We start from the raw sequence: 16,603 nt of genomic DNA, 5'->3' as shown, positions 1-16,603 counted from the left end.
TCATGTGGCCAGCATGACTAAGCCGCTTCTGGTGAACCAGAGCAGCACACGGAAACGCCGTTTACCTTCCTGCTGGAGTGGTACCTACTTATCTACTTGCACTTTGACGTGCTTTAGAACTGCTAGGTTGGCAGGAGCAGGGACCAAGCAACGGGAGCACACCCCATTGCGGGGATTCGAACCACTGACCTTCTGATCGGCAAGTTCTAGGCTCTTTGGTTTAACCCACAGCGCCACCCGCATCGCTTGTTGTTGAATAGGACGTCCCTATTTTCATCTGAGAAATGTTGGAAGGTATAAAGTTACACAAGATCCAAGTCTACAGGGGCTACAGCTGCTGCTCTGCCTAAACCAGGCAGAGGGGAAACAAGCCTTTAAAACAGCGCTCTAATTTGGGTTCCCAGGTCACATGACCAAGCGGAACAAGCGTAGGATCTCCCTTCTCTGGTCCCACCCCAGCCACAGGCCTAGAGCACACTTTGGGGGGGGGGACTTACAATGGAGCAAGTTACACATTGGCAGATCTTTGGCTGAGCTGGGGTTGGGGAATTCGTGTAGGTGAGTCCAGCTGAGAGGGAGACCTGCTGCATTCTCAGTTGCTTATCTGAGATGATTTTGTCGTAGCTTTGCCCCCATAATTTATGTTTAAAATTTTGCATATATTTTTAAATGCCGGTAATTGAACATTGCTTTAAGAACTAGATACAGTGGTACCTCGGGTTACAGACGCTTCAGGTTACATACACTTCAGTTTACAGACTCTGCTAACCCAGAAATAGTGCTTCAGGTTAATAACTTTGCTTCAGGATGAAAACAGAAATTGTGCTCCGGCGGCACGGCAGCAGCGGGAGGCCCCATTAGCTAAAGTGGTGCTTCAGTTTAAGAACAGTTTCAGGTTAAGAACAGACCTCCAGAACGAATTAAGTACTTAACCCGAGGTACCCCTGTAGTGGAAAGCAGAATGTGTGTGTGTGTGTGTGTGTGTGTGTGTGTGTGTGTTTCACGCAACCTTTCTCCCGTGAGAGAGAGAGAAGTAAAGGATCATAGCACAAAAAAACCTCCCTTTATTTCAGGTATGGAGAGTGGGAAATCAGTTAGGTCGCATGAAAATGAACTGCAGTGAGTCAATCAATTAAGCAGCTCTAGGCAGGAGAAAAGAAACTCCATAAATTGACTTCTGAATGGGGGGGGCGGGGGGGCTGAGTAGTTAGTTGTGTACGGAAGACAGCTTTATTATGTGACATGGGAGTGAATGAATATATTTATTGCTATTGATGAATTACTGCTCCAAGAAATGCCTGGAATCAATGAACTACAGAAGAATAACATACCAGGAAACAGGAAACAAAACAAAGCATAAGTAAAAGTGCTAGCTGACCAAAGGATTTCTCAGCTGATGGTTGCTTATCTGATATTTTTTTTTGCAAAACATTTCCCCACTAAGGGAGTCTGAACAACACACACATTCTCTTGCCGGGTGGGTAAGAAGAATTTTCCTTCTTCCTAATGTGCACCTCTGGATTCTAGGTCCATCTTGGGCTCTTCCCAAAGGCTGCCTAAAAGTTCCTGGTTAAAAGCAACCTATCCTCACCAGATTCTGAAACTCCCAAGGCTGTGGAGAGACAGTTAAGATAAGAGGCAGATTACATGGACTCCTTAATTAAGGCATGAACTAAAAACCCAATGCTCTCCACCCTGTTCAATGAAGGAGATAAAGGAGGATTACGCAGATGTTTCCAGTGCTTGATTACCTTATCTTGGATTTTCAGGCTGTACAAGGAATTAATGAATGACAGAAGGTCCCCTCTACCAACATCTGCTGCAGCAGCCTTTGGACCTCTAAAGGACCTAAAAAGTTCAGGTCAAAGGTCCATGTTATGTACTGAGTTGAATAGGATCCAAACTGCAGCAGTCTGATTGGTCCTAGAACAATAGGATCCAAAAGGCAGCAGTCTGATTGGTCCTAGAACAATAGGATTCAGAATGCAGCAGTCTGATTGGTCCTAGAACAATGCAGCAGTATGATTGGTTGGCAGGAACCACCCAATCATGCTCCAGATAGAAGTGAATCCACAACCTGATTGGCTTACAGTAGAATTCCAGAATTAGCCAATCATGTGCAGCCCATTGTGTAAATAATGTATATAAAGCAGATACTTTGAGGGGACTTTCATTCATTCCTCCTCACCACTATGAGCTGAATAAAGAGCATGAAATCACTTTGCGACTCTGAGTATATTTCAGTCCATCTGGTCGAACATCACCTATGAGAAAGCTCCAAGCCAGATCTGAACACAAGAGAATTTTCAGCGGATCAGGGCAGATGCCCTTTCACCTAAGAAGGATAACACCAAAGCTGTAACACTAAAGGAGCCTCTGCAGAGCTAGCCAGCAGCTTGCTTGGAGCATGCTTGCCAGGGTGCACCTCCTGTCATCTCCGTTATTCCTACACTTCTTATTTTCAAGCAGAGGACGCTCAGTGCTGGTTATTCTTCTGCATGATAGTAGCACTGTGAATGAAAGGAGTGTGTGTGTAGTCCTGGATTTAGAGTGGTGCAGACGGTTCAACTGCACAGCTCAGCCAGCGATCCGCTCAGCCAGGGATCCTCCCAGCTCAGCCAGGGAACCAGTGGATCCTAACCCACCCACCCTGGAGCATCTTGCTATAGGGTTGCTCCCACCATTTGCCCAGGCTTTCCTTGGCCCATGTTTCCAGCTTTAACAAACTCCGATAACCATATATTCTATTGCATTTTTAATTTTTTTACTATTTATTGGAAACCATTGCTGTTTAATGAAAGGCCGCATATCAATGATTTTGAACAAATAAAATAAAATGACATTCTGTTCTTTGGTGGCCAATCAGATGCCCATGGGAATCCCACATGCAGGAAGTGAGCAGGATAGCTTTCAGGGCTCTACGGCCTCTCACCATCAGTAGCAGCTACACTGATAGACCCTGATAGGGACACGGGTGGCGCTGTGGTCTAAACCACTGAGCTTCTTGGGCTTGCCAATAGGAAGGTTGGCAGTTTGACTAGTCACCTTTGACTGGACTTAACCGTCCAGGGGTCCTTTACCTTTACCTTTTTACCTGCATAATCATAGAATCGTAGAGTTGGAAGGGACCCTGAGGTTCATCTAGTCCAACCCCCCTGCAATGCAGGAAACTCATCTAAAGCATCCATGACAGATGGTCGCCCAACCTTTATACCTCTATCATGTCCTGCTTTACTCACTTTGCTGAACTAAAAAAATCCCCAGAGCTGTAACCTTTCCTCTAGCCCAGGCATAGGCAAACTCGGCCCTCCAGATGTTTTGGGACTACAACTCCCATCAGCCCTAGCTAACAGGACCAGTGGTCAGGGATGATGGGAACTGTAGTCCCTAAACAGCTGGAGGGCCGAGTTTGCCTATGCCTGCTCTAGCCCCTTGATCATTTTGGCTGCCCTTTTTCTGCACCTCACCAATTTGCATCTATGCCACATATATTTAGGACAGCGTACTAAGATAGGAAATACAAATAAAATATCCTGTTGGAGGGATCAACCTCCACACAGAAACGATTTCACCCCCACCCCGCCCGCCAGGAGCTGTATCATGAGAAGCAGCTTGAGATCATCTTAGCTGTTGCCAAATATACTAGGGCGTATTGCCATAAGAAATTGAATGTGTATTCCAAAAATAGCTTTAATAATTTGGCATCCTCCCTGGGGCGTCTGTTGTGGATGAGAAACAACGGGTGATGAAAGAGTTGGATTTTAGCTTTGTAATGTGCACACACACACACACACACACACCAATTTGATTTGGGTCCTAATGTGATGCTTTAGAGCAGCTCTGATAAAAGGAATAGCCTGACCTGGAAGGATCCAATGGTTGACCCAAACAGGATCTGGACTGGACATAGTTTTTAATTGGAGTTTAAACCCCTAATTAAACATGTGGTTGTTGGGAGGCGGGGGAGAAGGAGTAGCTGCATACTCACAAGCATGGTTTCAGAATAAGAGAAATCTGACAATTTAAATTCTCTCGTTTTTCCAATCTTAAATTCAACTCTCTGCATTTCTGCAGCACTCTGCAAATTTCTCATGAAAACCCACCAGCGTTTTAGGGCCAATTTCCTCTAACGAACATTTTTGTGTGCAGTTTTGACTAATATACGCATTTACCATGGTTGGGAGTGTTGACTTCATATTTGCGTGAACAAGGACATCGCTGGCTGCACTTCTAGACATCAGGATGTTGTGATAGAGGAAGAATCATAGAGTTTGAAGGGACCCTGAGGATCATCTGGTCCAACCCTCGCCAATACAGGAATATGCAGCTGTCCCTTATGTGCAACCTTGGTGTTACCATGTTGTTAAAGTCAAAGACCCAGGGCCAGAGAAACCAGGATTCCACATGGTACTTGGTTGGACAAAGACATGCACTAAACTAAATGGGGAAGGTGCAGTTCTTTATCTCCATGAAAGGCTGAAGCTTTTAGAAGGATGCAATCCCAGTTGTACGAAGAAAAGGCCTGCCTCCAAGTAAATGTGTTTACGATCAGGCAAGACATACGAAATATGGAGCTGCTGTGAAATTGAGCCCATGTGCTTTGGAATAACTATTGCTGTTCTCAATAAGGCACACTCACTTGCAGAATATCCAGTGGTGTGTATTCCTTAGTACAAGATGTGACATTAACATATGAGAGCGCTGGAGGTGAAATAGTTAAACAGGTTACCCAATCAGAACCCGGGGGTGGAGTCAGAGGGACTATAAAACCAGCTCTGGGAGGGGCGAAGGGAGGAGTCCGTTGGGAGGTTGGTTGGAGTGGGAGTGAATGAATTGGGATAGAGTCTGTGGGTAGGTTGTGTTAGTGTAGTGAAAGAAGCTGAGTCAGGAACAGTTAGGAGCTAGGAAGACAAGTAAATATCTGAGAGGTGGTTTAGTGAGTGAGAGCAGGTAGCGGAAGTTATAGGTCTGGATAGGCACCGCATGATTGTAATTGACCGATACCGTTTATGAAACCACACCCTTGTTAAACTGCAATAAATAAACAAAAGTTTATGTTCCAGTTTAACCCTGACTGGACTCAGTATTGTACCAGGTAGGGCCTGGGTGGTGGCAGCGAGAAAGAAAGTGGTCGCACAGGGATCAGTAGACGGTGAAATGTCCGGGGACCCTGTGTGATCGCCACCATCCCTGACCACTGACCAGGCTGGTGGGGGCTTACGGAAGTTGGAGACCAACCACTTTTGGAGGTCATGGATTGCCCACCCTGTCATAGGTGTATGCCATGCTTCACCAATCTGATCTCCTCCAGATATTTTTTTGGGCTACAACACCAGTCATTAATGGCTATTGGCTGTGCTGGCTCTGGCTGATGGGAGTTGGTGAGCAGCGATATCTGGAGGTGCATACAGGTTCTCCACAGCTGCCCTAGTAAGCATGTTTGAGATTTCAGCTTTACAGCACAATCCCATACCTGCCCATTCAGGAGCAAATCCCACTGCATTCAGTGGGACCTTTCCCCAAGGTAAGCGTGCATAAGATTGGAACCTTAGAAGTATGTTAGTGTGCAATGCAAAGATTCTCACTCAGTAACAGCTGCCAGTTCAGAGGGAACTATGAAATTTCTGGAGGAGTTGTTTGACAATGGAAACATGGAATCACAGAACTGGAAGTGTTGGAAGGGACATCAAGGGTCTTTGTTTAACCCCCTGCAATGCAGGAATCTCAACTTGAGCATCCATGGCATGTCTGCCGACAGCTGTTCTCCAGTAGTTTCGAGGCAGGACTTTTTGAATTCCAAATGTGAGGGAGATACAGGGAACATGTGTGTGTTGCGTTAATGCTTGTGTTGTGGACCTCGCAGAAGCATCTGCCCGGGCACTGCAAGAGAACAGGATGCTGCACAACGTGGAACTTCAACCTGATCCATCTGGGCTCATCTTATGCAGCTATGTTTGGGAATATTGTAATACGAGACACAGAAGATTCTTTTATTGACCCATCCAATGTACATCACAAACACACACTTTGGAACCCCCTCTGCTTGTTTAACTTTTGTTAAAATGTGACTATTCAAACTGTTTGCAAACGATCTGTTTCTAATCTGCGCCTGTGGCTGCATACGCAGCATGCATTTGAAGCACCCACACGCCCCAAGAATCCTAGGAACTATAGTTTGCTAAGGGTGCTGGGAAACATAGCTCTGTAAGGATAAAATGCAGCTCCCGGGATTCTTGGGGAGCGGCGTGCGCTTGGAACACGTGCAGCCGCCACCTATTTCTCTCCTATTTCTTTGCAGCGGTTTCCAAAATAGCGCGCATCTGCCAACAATGAGAACAATTGCGATTTTCAGTCCTGCCGTTGCTCCCCTCCCAGTCCTCCTGGACACTTCTCCCCTTCCGCGCACCAAAACGCGTGCTGCTCTCCTCCTCCTCCTCCTCCGTCCGCGTTTCCACACAGCTAATCCGGTGAGTAATCGGCGTGTGTCACTCCGTGTCGGCGTGCAAGGAACGAGGGACACCTTCCCACCCGCGCGCCTTAGCTCTTCCGAAGCTGCCGGCGAACTGAAAGGCAGCGAAGAAAAAGTTCCCTCGCAGCCTGGCAGGCCCCGCCTACGTGGGGGCGGGGCCAGTGCGCCAGTGGGCGGGGCCTGGCGCCTTGACCCCTCCTCCCACTCCCCTCGGTCTCCTTTTCCCTTACCGGAGTCGAACGAGAGGGGGCGGGGATTGGGCTGGAGCCCCGCCTCCTTTCCTTTTTTAAACAAAAGAGCCAAGTGCGAGGGGCGGAGCATGGCGAGTGGGAAGCCGTCTATTAAAACCCTTGGCGCTGGCGGGAGCCGGGCAGTCACCGGAGGCAGCGCACCTGGGACGGGGCAAGGAGAGGAGGGGAAGTCCCGGAGGCGCCTCTTTCCGATGCGAGCAGAGGGAGCGCAGCGAGGGCCGGGCTGGGGGCGCAGGGGTCCGCGATGCTGGAGAATGGCTCCTTAAGGAACTGCTGCGGGCTGGGCGGCCGAGGGGGCTTCGGCTTCTCCCAGCGAGGGGAGGCCGAGGCGGCGGCGGATGCAGAAGCTGAGGCGGCCGGAGGAGAAGCAGCCGCAGGGGCGGCTGCTGGGGCAGCAGACCCCCGGCCGGGCTGGGTAGTCGCGGCGCTGTCCAGCGTGCTGATCTTCACCACGGTGGTGGATATCGCGGGCAGCCTGCTGGTCATTATCTCGGTGTTCAAGAACCGCAAGCTCAGGAATTCAGGTAACAGGAGGACGCGCGCGGGTGCGTAAAGTGAGCGCGTGCGGGGCAGGGCTTGAGCCCTTTGCGCGCGTCCCAGCAGCGATGGGACGGGGAGAGGGATGGCGCATGGCGTTGTGCAGCCTTATTTTTGGGATGCGAGGTTCTGGCTGCTTTTGACAGGCTGAGAGAGCAGTTTCGCGGGTGGCGATTTGCCTCCAGGGATCGACCCCTTCTTACTTCTCTTCTGGAACACAGAGGGAGAAAGTATACAGAACCACCGGAGCCTGCCAAAAGTTTCCTCGCTTGTTTATTTAAGATACATTGCACACTGCTAACCGCCCAAATAGAACCTGAATCTCCACCTCGGATCTCATCCTAATACCGTCCCATACTTCTAAAGGAATACCAGATGCCACCGTGCTCCCTGTTTTCACTTTCTGAAGTCCCAAGATTCAAACCTCCCTCCAAGTCACACAAGCCTCTATCTGGTTCGTAAGATAAGCCCGGCTGGATCAGACCAAAAGGTCTAATTAGTCCAGAGTCCTTTTTCCAAGAGTGGCCAACTAGATGCCTATAGGAAGCTCACTAGCAAAGCTTAAAGGCTGTAGACCCCCCCTTTCCTTGCTCCCTGGCAATGTCTGGTCAGTGGTCTACTCTCATTGAACATAGAGTCTCCATTTAAGTACCATAGCGAACAACTATTGATAGATTCATCCTCTGTCATTCGACCTTAACTTGCAAACAGTCCAGCTTCGTTCCGTGTTGCACTTTGTCAGCCCTAAAAGCTACAGGGCGCACAGTGTGATTCTGCAACTTTGCAATGAACTAGACTGAACTGTTGTGCCACAACTGCATGCTATGCTGTGTCCAGCATTGCTGTGATACCAACCTCAACACTATTCGAGACTGTCTGTTGATCTTTACACCTACGCAACGCATTGAACTGAGGGACCGTCCTCTCTCCACCCTGGGGTTTGCACATAATCAAGTTGGACATGTTCAGCCTTGTGTATAAAGAGACAGTTGCAGTCCCTTCCAATATACCTGCCTGAAGATCAATACATGCTCTAGATACAAATCTTATCGAGTTCACACACGGAGGGGGTGGGGGCGAAAGAGACCGGAGGAGTGGGTTGCTGTCACACAATTCTTACCAGATCTACTTGGAAATAAGTTCTACTGGCTATAAACAGTTTTATTTCCTTTTGTGTGAGTTATCATTCCATCCTTGTTGCAGTCTCCTGAAGTAACCCTAAAACTGTTTACCAGGAGGTAAGCCCCATTGCTCTCAATGGCACATAGCAGCCAAGCTTATATATCTGGTTGTCAAGTTCACACCGTGCTCACCTACCATCTGCAATAGCAAACAGAGTTAAGCTTCTTTGAAATCCTGTTGGCTTCAGGAGGATAGAGTTCAACACGGTTGAACTCTTCCATTAAACGCAGTGGATCTTAAACATGCTTAGGCTGGGCCGGATTGTGCCCAGTGGTTGCCAATTTTGTCTTGCATTTTTCAATAGCCTTGGCCATTTTATGAATGGTGGGATTAAAGCAGGGGAGCTCTCCGTAGTTTAGTGCTTAGATCCCGTGGGAAACTGACAGCAATTCATTTCCTGCAGTGTTTGCAAAACTCTCCCCCTGTGGGGAGTTCTTCTTAACTGCAGGCTGTCGGAATGAATGGGAATCTGTGAGCTTTTCAGCACTCTGTGGCAGATGGACTGGACAGCTCCAGCACTTGTGACCTCACCCATATTGAATGGGGAGCGTGAAGGAGCTGAAGATGGGGATGACACTCCCCCCCCCCCCCGTTTTAGGAGAGCTTTGTAAAAGTAGGTTAGATAGGTGGTGGGAGTCTCCATTTCATCCTTAAAGGAGATGAAATGGCTTCACTTTTACTTTGTTGGTGTCAATAAATCTCAGAGAGGAGCTCTCTTCAAATATCCACAGAGCTGTCACTCGGAAGATGACGGAGCTGGATTGTTCTTTCGTTGCTCCGGAGGGCTGGACTAGAAACAATGTAAGGAAGCAGATTTGAATTAAACATTAGGAGAAGCTTCCTAATGATAAGAGCCATTTGGCTATGGAACAGTCTTGCTTGGGAGGTGGTAAGCTCTCTTTTTCTGGAGTTATTTAAGCAGAGGCTGGCTGGCCACCTGCCAATGATGTCACTGGGTCCTCCACTGCAGATTCTGCATTGAACAAGGGGTTCGCCTAAATGGCCTCTATGGTCCCTTCCAGCTCTAGGATCCTAAGCTTCTGTGCTTAGTCTATTACAGCAAACACAGAAGGAATCTCTGGGATGCCACACGACCAACAGATTTAACATGGTGCTGATAACACCAAGGCTGCAGGTTCGATCTCTGTATGGACCAGCTGCATATTCCTGCATTGCAGGGGGTTGGACTAGATGATCCTCAGGGTCCCTTCCAACTCTACAGTTCTATGATTCTATGATTCTAACATATTGTTGGGGCATTGCTCTTGCCGCAATGTATCTGCTAGGCTGTAAGGGGTCCGAAGACTCTCTCTTGTCTGTGGGGTCGGGGGGATGCTTGCTCTGTTGATGGGTAGTAAGAGAGAGCTGACAGCAGTGTGGTCTAGTGGGTGGAGTGTTGGACTTGGTCTGGGTGAATCTGGGTTCAAATCTACATTCTCTTACGGAGTTGATTAAGTAACAGTGGGTCAGAGCACATCCCTCAGCCAAACCTCCCTCACAGTGTTGCAAAAATGAAGGGGGCACACAGTGCACTTTCTGAGCTCATTGGAAGAAGGATGGGATAAAAACATTGGGTGGGCAACAGGCACTCAGCATATGCTCTGGGACACTCTCATCTTCTCTTTCATAATATGTTATGGGGTTGGTTCCAGGCACTGGAAGAAGATGTCAGGGCCAGGGACAAGTTAGCTTTTGCTTATTGGTTATAGCTATACAGTGGTACCTCGGGTTACATACGCTTCAGGTTACATACGCTTCAGGTTACAGACTCCGCTAACCCAGAAATAGTACCTCAGGTTAAGAACTTTGTTTCAGGATAAGAACAGAAATCGTGCTCCAGCGGTGCGGCAGCAGGAGGAGGCCCCATTAGCTAAAGTGGTGCTTCAGGTTAAAAACAGTTTCAGGTTAAGAACAGACCTCTGGAACGAATTAAGTACTTATCCCGAGGTACCACTGTATAGATGTAGAGTAGATGAGAGCATCTGCTGAGTGCCTGTTGCTCACCCAGTGGTGGATAACTGTATAACGTGCCTCCACGTATCAGGGACTAGAATTGAAGTCTGAAGAGGATGGCATTTTGAGGGAGATCAGCGTCCCAGAAGAATCTCTTTCTCTAGAAACAGTATGCCGTATCTTAAACACTGCCAAGTAAATAACGAAGTCTTGGGGAGAAGTCGCTCTCTTTGAAGTGGTGTGGACCCTCCAGTTCAGCAAATGTTGCTAGCTTGAACTAAACTGGGTGCCTGTAAGGTTTGTTTTAAAATGAAGGATCTTGGGTGGTATTAGGGGATGGCAAAGGGAGGCAGTGGGTGGGAGCATCCATCCACTTCTTGTGCAAATTATTTCCCATGAAGAGAGTGTACCTAAAGAACATGAAGGTGGACACAGGATCTTGGCATTTGAACCATTGAACTGAAATGTAATGTGAAGCCTGTAACTTGGTCCCTAACAGAACTGGCTTATCTTGCAGCGAAAATGGGAGTAACCTTTGTCCATCTACATGTTGCTTAACAATAGATCATCTCTGACCATCTGGTCTATGGATTGGGGCTGATGGGAGTCAAGTCCAGCAACAGATCAGGACTGACCACAGTCCCATCCTTGCCTTCCATAGGATTGAGACAACATGTATATTTGAATACCCAGACAACCAGCTTCCTCCATCATTGAAATAAACACATGTTCTTCTCCCATTTACCTTGAATCCATCTTCCTCTGTTTTTCCCCCACGTAGAATTTTAGATTGTAAGCTATTTGCGCGCAGAAAACTACTCCTGTTGTTTTCTGTAAAGAGCCAGCCATGCTGAAGTTACTATCAATGAACTGACAATATCCCCCACTAATTCACCACCCTACTGGGGGCAAAAAATGGGGGGGCATCTTTAATAATTTGGACTGGCACATTTTCCAAAAGATTTTGAGAGGTTGTGCAGCAGTAGCACATTTAGAAGCTTACTTGGTGGCTATCATGGCCTGCTGTGACCCCATCCCTTAATGCCCCATATGTGGTATTGCCAGTGGGGGCTGCATTTGTGGGAGGGGGGGATTAGTCAATTAGTTCTTGTTCTTGTTTTTATTAAGTACAGTCATACCACGGGTTAAAGTAGCTTTAGGTTGAGCGTTTTCAGGTTCCACTCCGTGGCGACCCGGAAGTAACAGAACGGGTTACTTCCAGGTTTCGCCGCTTGCGCATGCGCAGACGCTCAAAATGACATCACGTGCATGCGCAGAAGTGGCAAATTGCAACCCGTGCATGCTCAAATGCGGGTTGCATTCTGATGAGGATGCGAACGGGGCTCCGGAACGGATCCCGTTCGCATCCAGAGGTACCACTGCACTTTGTGTTTTTATTTTGTGTTTTTCTGCTGTGAAGCTGACAAAGGGCAGTGTACAAATTTAATAAATAAATTAAATAATTAAGACAGTGATCCACAGAAAACCTGACTGCCATTTGCTCCAGCCGAGCTCTGAAGAGCAGTTTTCGTCAAGGTGAAAGCAGTAGAAGAACAAGAAGGTGTTTGGATATGCCCATTGTCTACAATGACTTGCAGCAGTTCGGTGAGATTTCAGATAGGAGTTTCTCCCAGCTGTACCTGGAACCGACTAGGGATGTACCTGGGACCTTCTTCTTATGAAGCAGATTCACTACCATTGAGCTAGTGGGACGCAGGTGGCACTGTGGTCTAAACCACTGAGCCTCTTGGGCTTGCCGATCAGAAGGTCGGCGGTTCGAATCCCTGCAACGGGGTGAGCTCCCATTGCTCGGTCCCAGCTCCTGCCAACCTAGCAGTTTGAAAGCACACCAGTGCAAGTAGGTAAATAGGTACCGCTGCGGCGGGAAGGTAAACGGCATTTCTGTGCACTCTGGTTTCCGTCATGGTGTTTCGTTGTGCCAGAAGTGGTTTAGTTCTGCTGGTCACGGGACCCAGAAAGCTGTCTGTGGACACTGGCTCCCTCGGCCTGAAAGTGAGATGAATGCCACAACAGCCTAGTCATCTTTGACTGGACAACCATCCAGGGGTCCTTTACCATTGAGCTACAGTTTATCATGGAGACCGCATAAAACAGCACAGTGGGGACTGAACCTGCTGAGCTCCCCTGGAACACTGACTGACTGCTGCAAGGGAGAAAAACTGAACCCTGGGTAGGAGAGGAAATTAAATGGTGTGACTGGAGAATAAGAGTGGAAGAAGAGGCACATTGCTGAGACAACCAGCTCCTTATCTTGGAGAGGTCATTTTCTGGTCCACCCTCAAGAAGCTATTTTTAAACGTCCCAAGGATGGAGGTGAGAGTTTTCTGCAGAAATCAATGGCGAAATCAAAGGTTTTAATGTAGCTCGCTGTTCCTAAAAGTGACACAGTGGGTCAGTGAATCTGGCTGTTAACCAGAAGGTTGGTGGTTTGAGCCCACCAAGGGATGGCTGGAGGCAAGATTCCTGCATTGAAGGGGTTGGACTGGATTACCTTTAGGGTCCCTTCCAACTCTACACTTCTATGATTCTATGACTGAGCACCACTTGTGCCCCCTTCTCCGCAAAAAACACCTGAAATCTTCCAATGGGGACTGAGCATGCTCAGTGGGCACAGAATGCTAATTAATATGGATGGCGGAGGAGAACAGGAAGCTGTGGAGGATGGGATTTGGAATGGATTGTCCAAAATGCATTGCAGGGGGTTATTTATTTATTATTATTATTATTATTATTATTATTATTATTATTATTATTTTATATATTGAATTTATATACCGCCCTATACCCAGAGGTCTCAGGGCGGTTCACTGAACAAAATCAAAATATAAAACTCCAAAATATATAATCAAAATAAAAACAATAACCCCCTCCAAAAAAACCCACATTTTAAAAGGGCATAGGATGTCAATCAAATCAACCAAAGGCCTGGTTAAAAAGGAATGCTTTTGCCTGACACCTAAAGGTGTATAATGAAGGTGCCAGGCGAACTTCCCTGGGGAGAGCATTCCACAGACGGGGAGCCACTGTAGAGAAGGGCCGTTCATCCTCTGGAGCTCTCAAGGAGGGGGCACATGAAGAAGGGCCTCAAAAGATGATCTCAGGGTCTGGATAGGTTCATCTGAAAAGAGGTGGTCCTTGAGGTATTGCGGTCCTGAGCTGTTTAAGGCTTTATAGGTCAAAACCAGCACTTTGAATTGGGCCCGGAATCTAGTTGGTAGCCAGTGCCATCAGACCAGGATTGGTGTAAAAAGGTAAAGGTAAAGGTACCCCAGACCGTTAGGTCCAGTCGCGGACGACTCTGGGGTTGCACGCTCATCTCGCTCTATAGGCCGAGGGAGCCGGCCTTTGTCCGCAGACAGCTTCCAGGTCATGTGGCCAGCATGACTAAGCCGCTTCTGGTGAGCCAGAGCAGTGCACGGAAACACCATTTACCTTACCACCAGAGGGGTACCTATTTATCTACTTGCACTTTGGCATGCTTTCAAACTGCTAGGTTGGCAGGAGCAGGGACCGAGCAACAGGAGCTCACTCCGTCGTGGGGATTCGAACCGCCGACCTTCTGATCGGCAAGTCATAGGCTCTGTGGTTTAAGTGCCTGTTGAATCAGGCCAATGGCTCATTAAGTACAGCATCCTGTTCTCACAGTGGCCACCCAGATGCCTGTGGGAAACCCACAATGCAGACAGAAGAGCTCTCTCCCCTCCTGTAGTTTCCAACAACTACTGTTCAGATGCATGACTGCCTCTGACCATGGAGGCAAAGCAGAGTGTTGGCTAGTAGCTATTGGTAGCCAGATGGGCGGGGTATAAATAATAAATTATTTTTATTTTTATTTTTATTTTTATTTTTATTTTTATTTTTATTTTTATTTTTATTTTTATTTTTATTTTTATTTTTATTTTTATTTTTATTTTTATTTTTATTTTTATTTTTATTTTTATTTTTATTTTTATTTTTATTTTTATTTTTATTTTTATTATACCCCACCCTCCCCTACCAGGACTGGGTTCAGGGCGGCTAACACAGAATATAAATTACAATAAAATGTAATAGGAAAAAAGAAAAAAGAAAAAACAGTTAATTAAAATACGGCTTAAGATGCACCTTAAAATGCAGCCTCATTTTAGTAGTGTGCCGGGTAATATGCTTCCTGGCATAACGGGGTATATACCAAATGCTTGTTTAGCACAAAGTAGACTGCCTATCACCACCCTTTCACCACATCACACAGACAGATCTGTCTATCAACCACACTTTGAAACAAGTAGCAGCTTGTTCCCGTTAGCTACAGCACAGATACTGATATTGGAAACTGCCAACACTGCCAGAGCTCTCTAAATGAGAAAATAAGTTCTCTCTCTCTCTCTCTATATATATATATATGCACTAATATCAGAACCAATGAATTGCAGGAACTACATATAATGCAGGTCATTGGCTGTAATTAAGAGACTGGATTCACAGAAACAGCACAAGAACCTGCCTTTTACCACAGCAAAGTTTAGGCCAGTAGCCAGCTTGCTCAATATCAGCTACACGGACTGGCAGCAGCTCTGCAGAGTTTCATACAGAATTCTCTCCTGGTCCTCTCTGGATATTCCCGGATTGAATATGGGACCTTCTGCAAGCATATGTTCTACCACTAAGCTGCGGCCAGCCCACAATGCATTCAATTATATTTATGCGCAGGAGAGGAGGCAAGCATGAAACCGTTTTGTTCAAAACTGGATAACGTTTGGATTATTGGGGAAACAAACCACATCCTTCATGTGATAGAATTCGTGCTGATGAATTACTAAACATTTTAAATGAGATTAGGCTTTGTTTGCCATCTTCCCACAAAAAAAAACTGTATACAGGCAGCAGTAAGCAAGCAAGAGCAGCGATTCATAAAAATGATCAATGAACATTTCAAATGAAATTGCAGCATAATATAAACATTTCAAGTACGTCAGAGGATCTTGGGAAAACTCTTTGCTCTTTGGTGGGGGACGCGGGTGGCGCAATGGGACGCAGGTGCCGCTGTCGGGATGTGGGTGGCGTTGTGGGTTAAACCACAGAGCCTAGGACTTGCCGATCAGAAGGTCGGCGGTTCGAATCCCCGCGATGGGGTGAGCTCCCGTTGCTCGGTCCCTGCTCCTGCCAACCTAGCAGTTTGAAAGCACGTCAAAGTGCAAGTAGATAAATACCGTATTTTTCGCTCTATAAGACGCACCAGACCATAAGACGCACCTAGTTTTTGGAGGAGGCAAACAAGAAAAAAAATATTCTGAATCTCAGAAGCCAAAACAACAAGAGGGATCGCTGCGCAGTGAAAGCAGCGATCCCTCTTGCTGTTCTGGCTTCTGGGATAGCTGCGCAGCCTGCATTCGCTCCATAAGACGCACACACATTTCCCCTTACTTTTTAGGAGGGAAAAAGTGAGTCTTATAGAGCAAAAAATACGGTAGGTACCGCTCCGGCGGGAAGGTAAACGGTGTTTCCGTGCACTGCTCTGGTTCACCAGAAGCGGCTTCGTCATGCTGGCCACATGACCCAGAAGCTGTACGCCGGCTCCTTTGACCAGTAAAGTGAGATGAGCGCCGCAACCCGAGTCGGCCACGACTGCACCTAATGGTCAGGGGTCCCTTTACCTTTACCTACCTTTACAACGGATTTCCCTCTCTGTGGTACAATGTTTCCTAAAGGAAGTTTGCAGCTTGATCCTGTCCTCTTCTGGCCTTTGGAAAATGCTGGACTGGAGACAGTTAAGAGGGCGGGGCAAGCGTATGCCATACAAGCTGAGAGGAGAAAGTGCCAGTGTTACAAACTGCTTTAATCTAAAAGCAATTTTGAGTCTGGAAACAACCGTGTGACTGTTTAGTCATCAATTGCCTAGTAACATAGGGGTATTTGAAGCAGGAGGAGATGGTGATGAGGAAGCCATAAAACAGAACTTGAGTAGCTTGTGAGATATTTCTCCATGCCGTATAAAATAATGATGGTGTTCTTTTTGCTGTTTTCACATAATTCCCTTTTACCGGACTTCAAAGTGTGTATATAACGAGGATGAGCCTTCCATCCCATTCTGGGTGACCTTCTGAGGACCACATGCCAGGGGTGGGTGGGGCCAAGGGCAAAAGTGGGTGGGGCAATTTATGTAAATTTCACACCTGCGCAGTAGGCTTTGCACACACACTGCCTTCCCCCA

General features: G+C 47.1%; 1 protein-coding gene across 1 annotated transcript in view; it reads left to right on the top strand.

Moving 5' to 3' along the window:
• Positions 1–6,730: 6,730 nt before the first annotated feature.
• MTNR1B (melatonin receptor 1B) overlaps positions 6,731–16,603 on the top strand; it is a 38,506-nt gene continuing 28,633 nt past the window's right edge. Inside the window, exon 1 of the mRNA XM_083610036.1 lies at positions 6,731–7,244. Coding sequence (XP_083466162.1) covers positions 6,965–7,244 — 280 coding nt within the window. The 5' untranslated portion in view covers positions 6,731–6,964. The remainder of the gene's footprint in view (positions 7,245–16,603) is intronic.

This window comes from Podarcis filfolensis (genome assembly GCF_964270895.1).
Source record: "Podarcis filfolensis genome assembly, chromosome: 4".
NCBI lineage: Eukaryota > Metazoa > Chordata > Lepidosauria > Squamata > Lacertidae > Podarcis > Podarcis filfolensis.
Note: the sequence above shows the minus strand (reverse complement) of the source record. Positions and strands in the feature narration are given on the sequence as shown.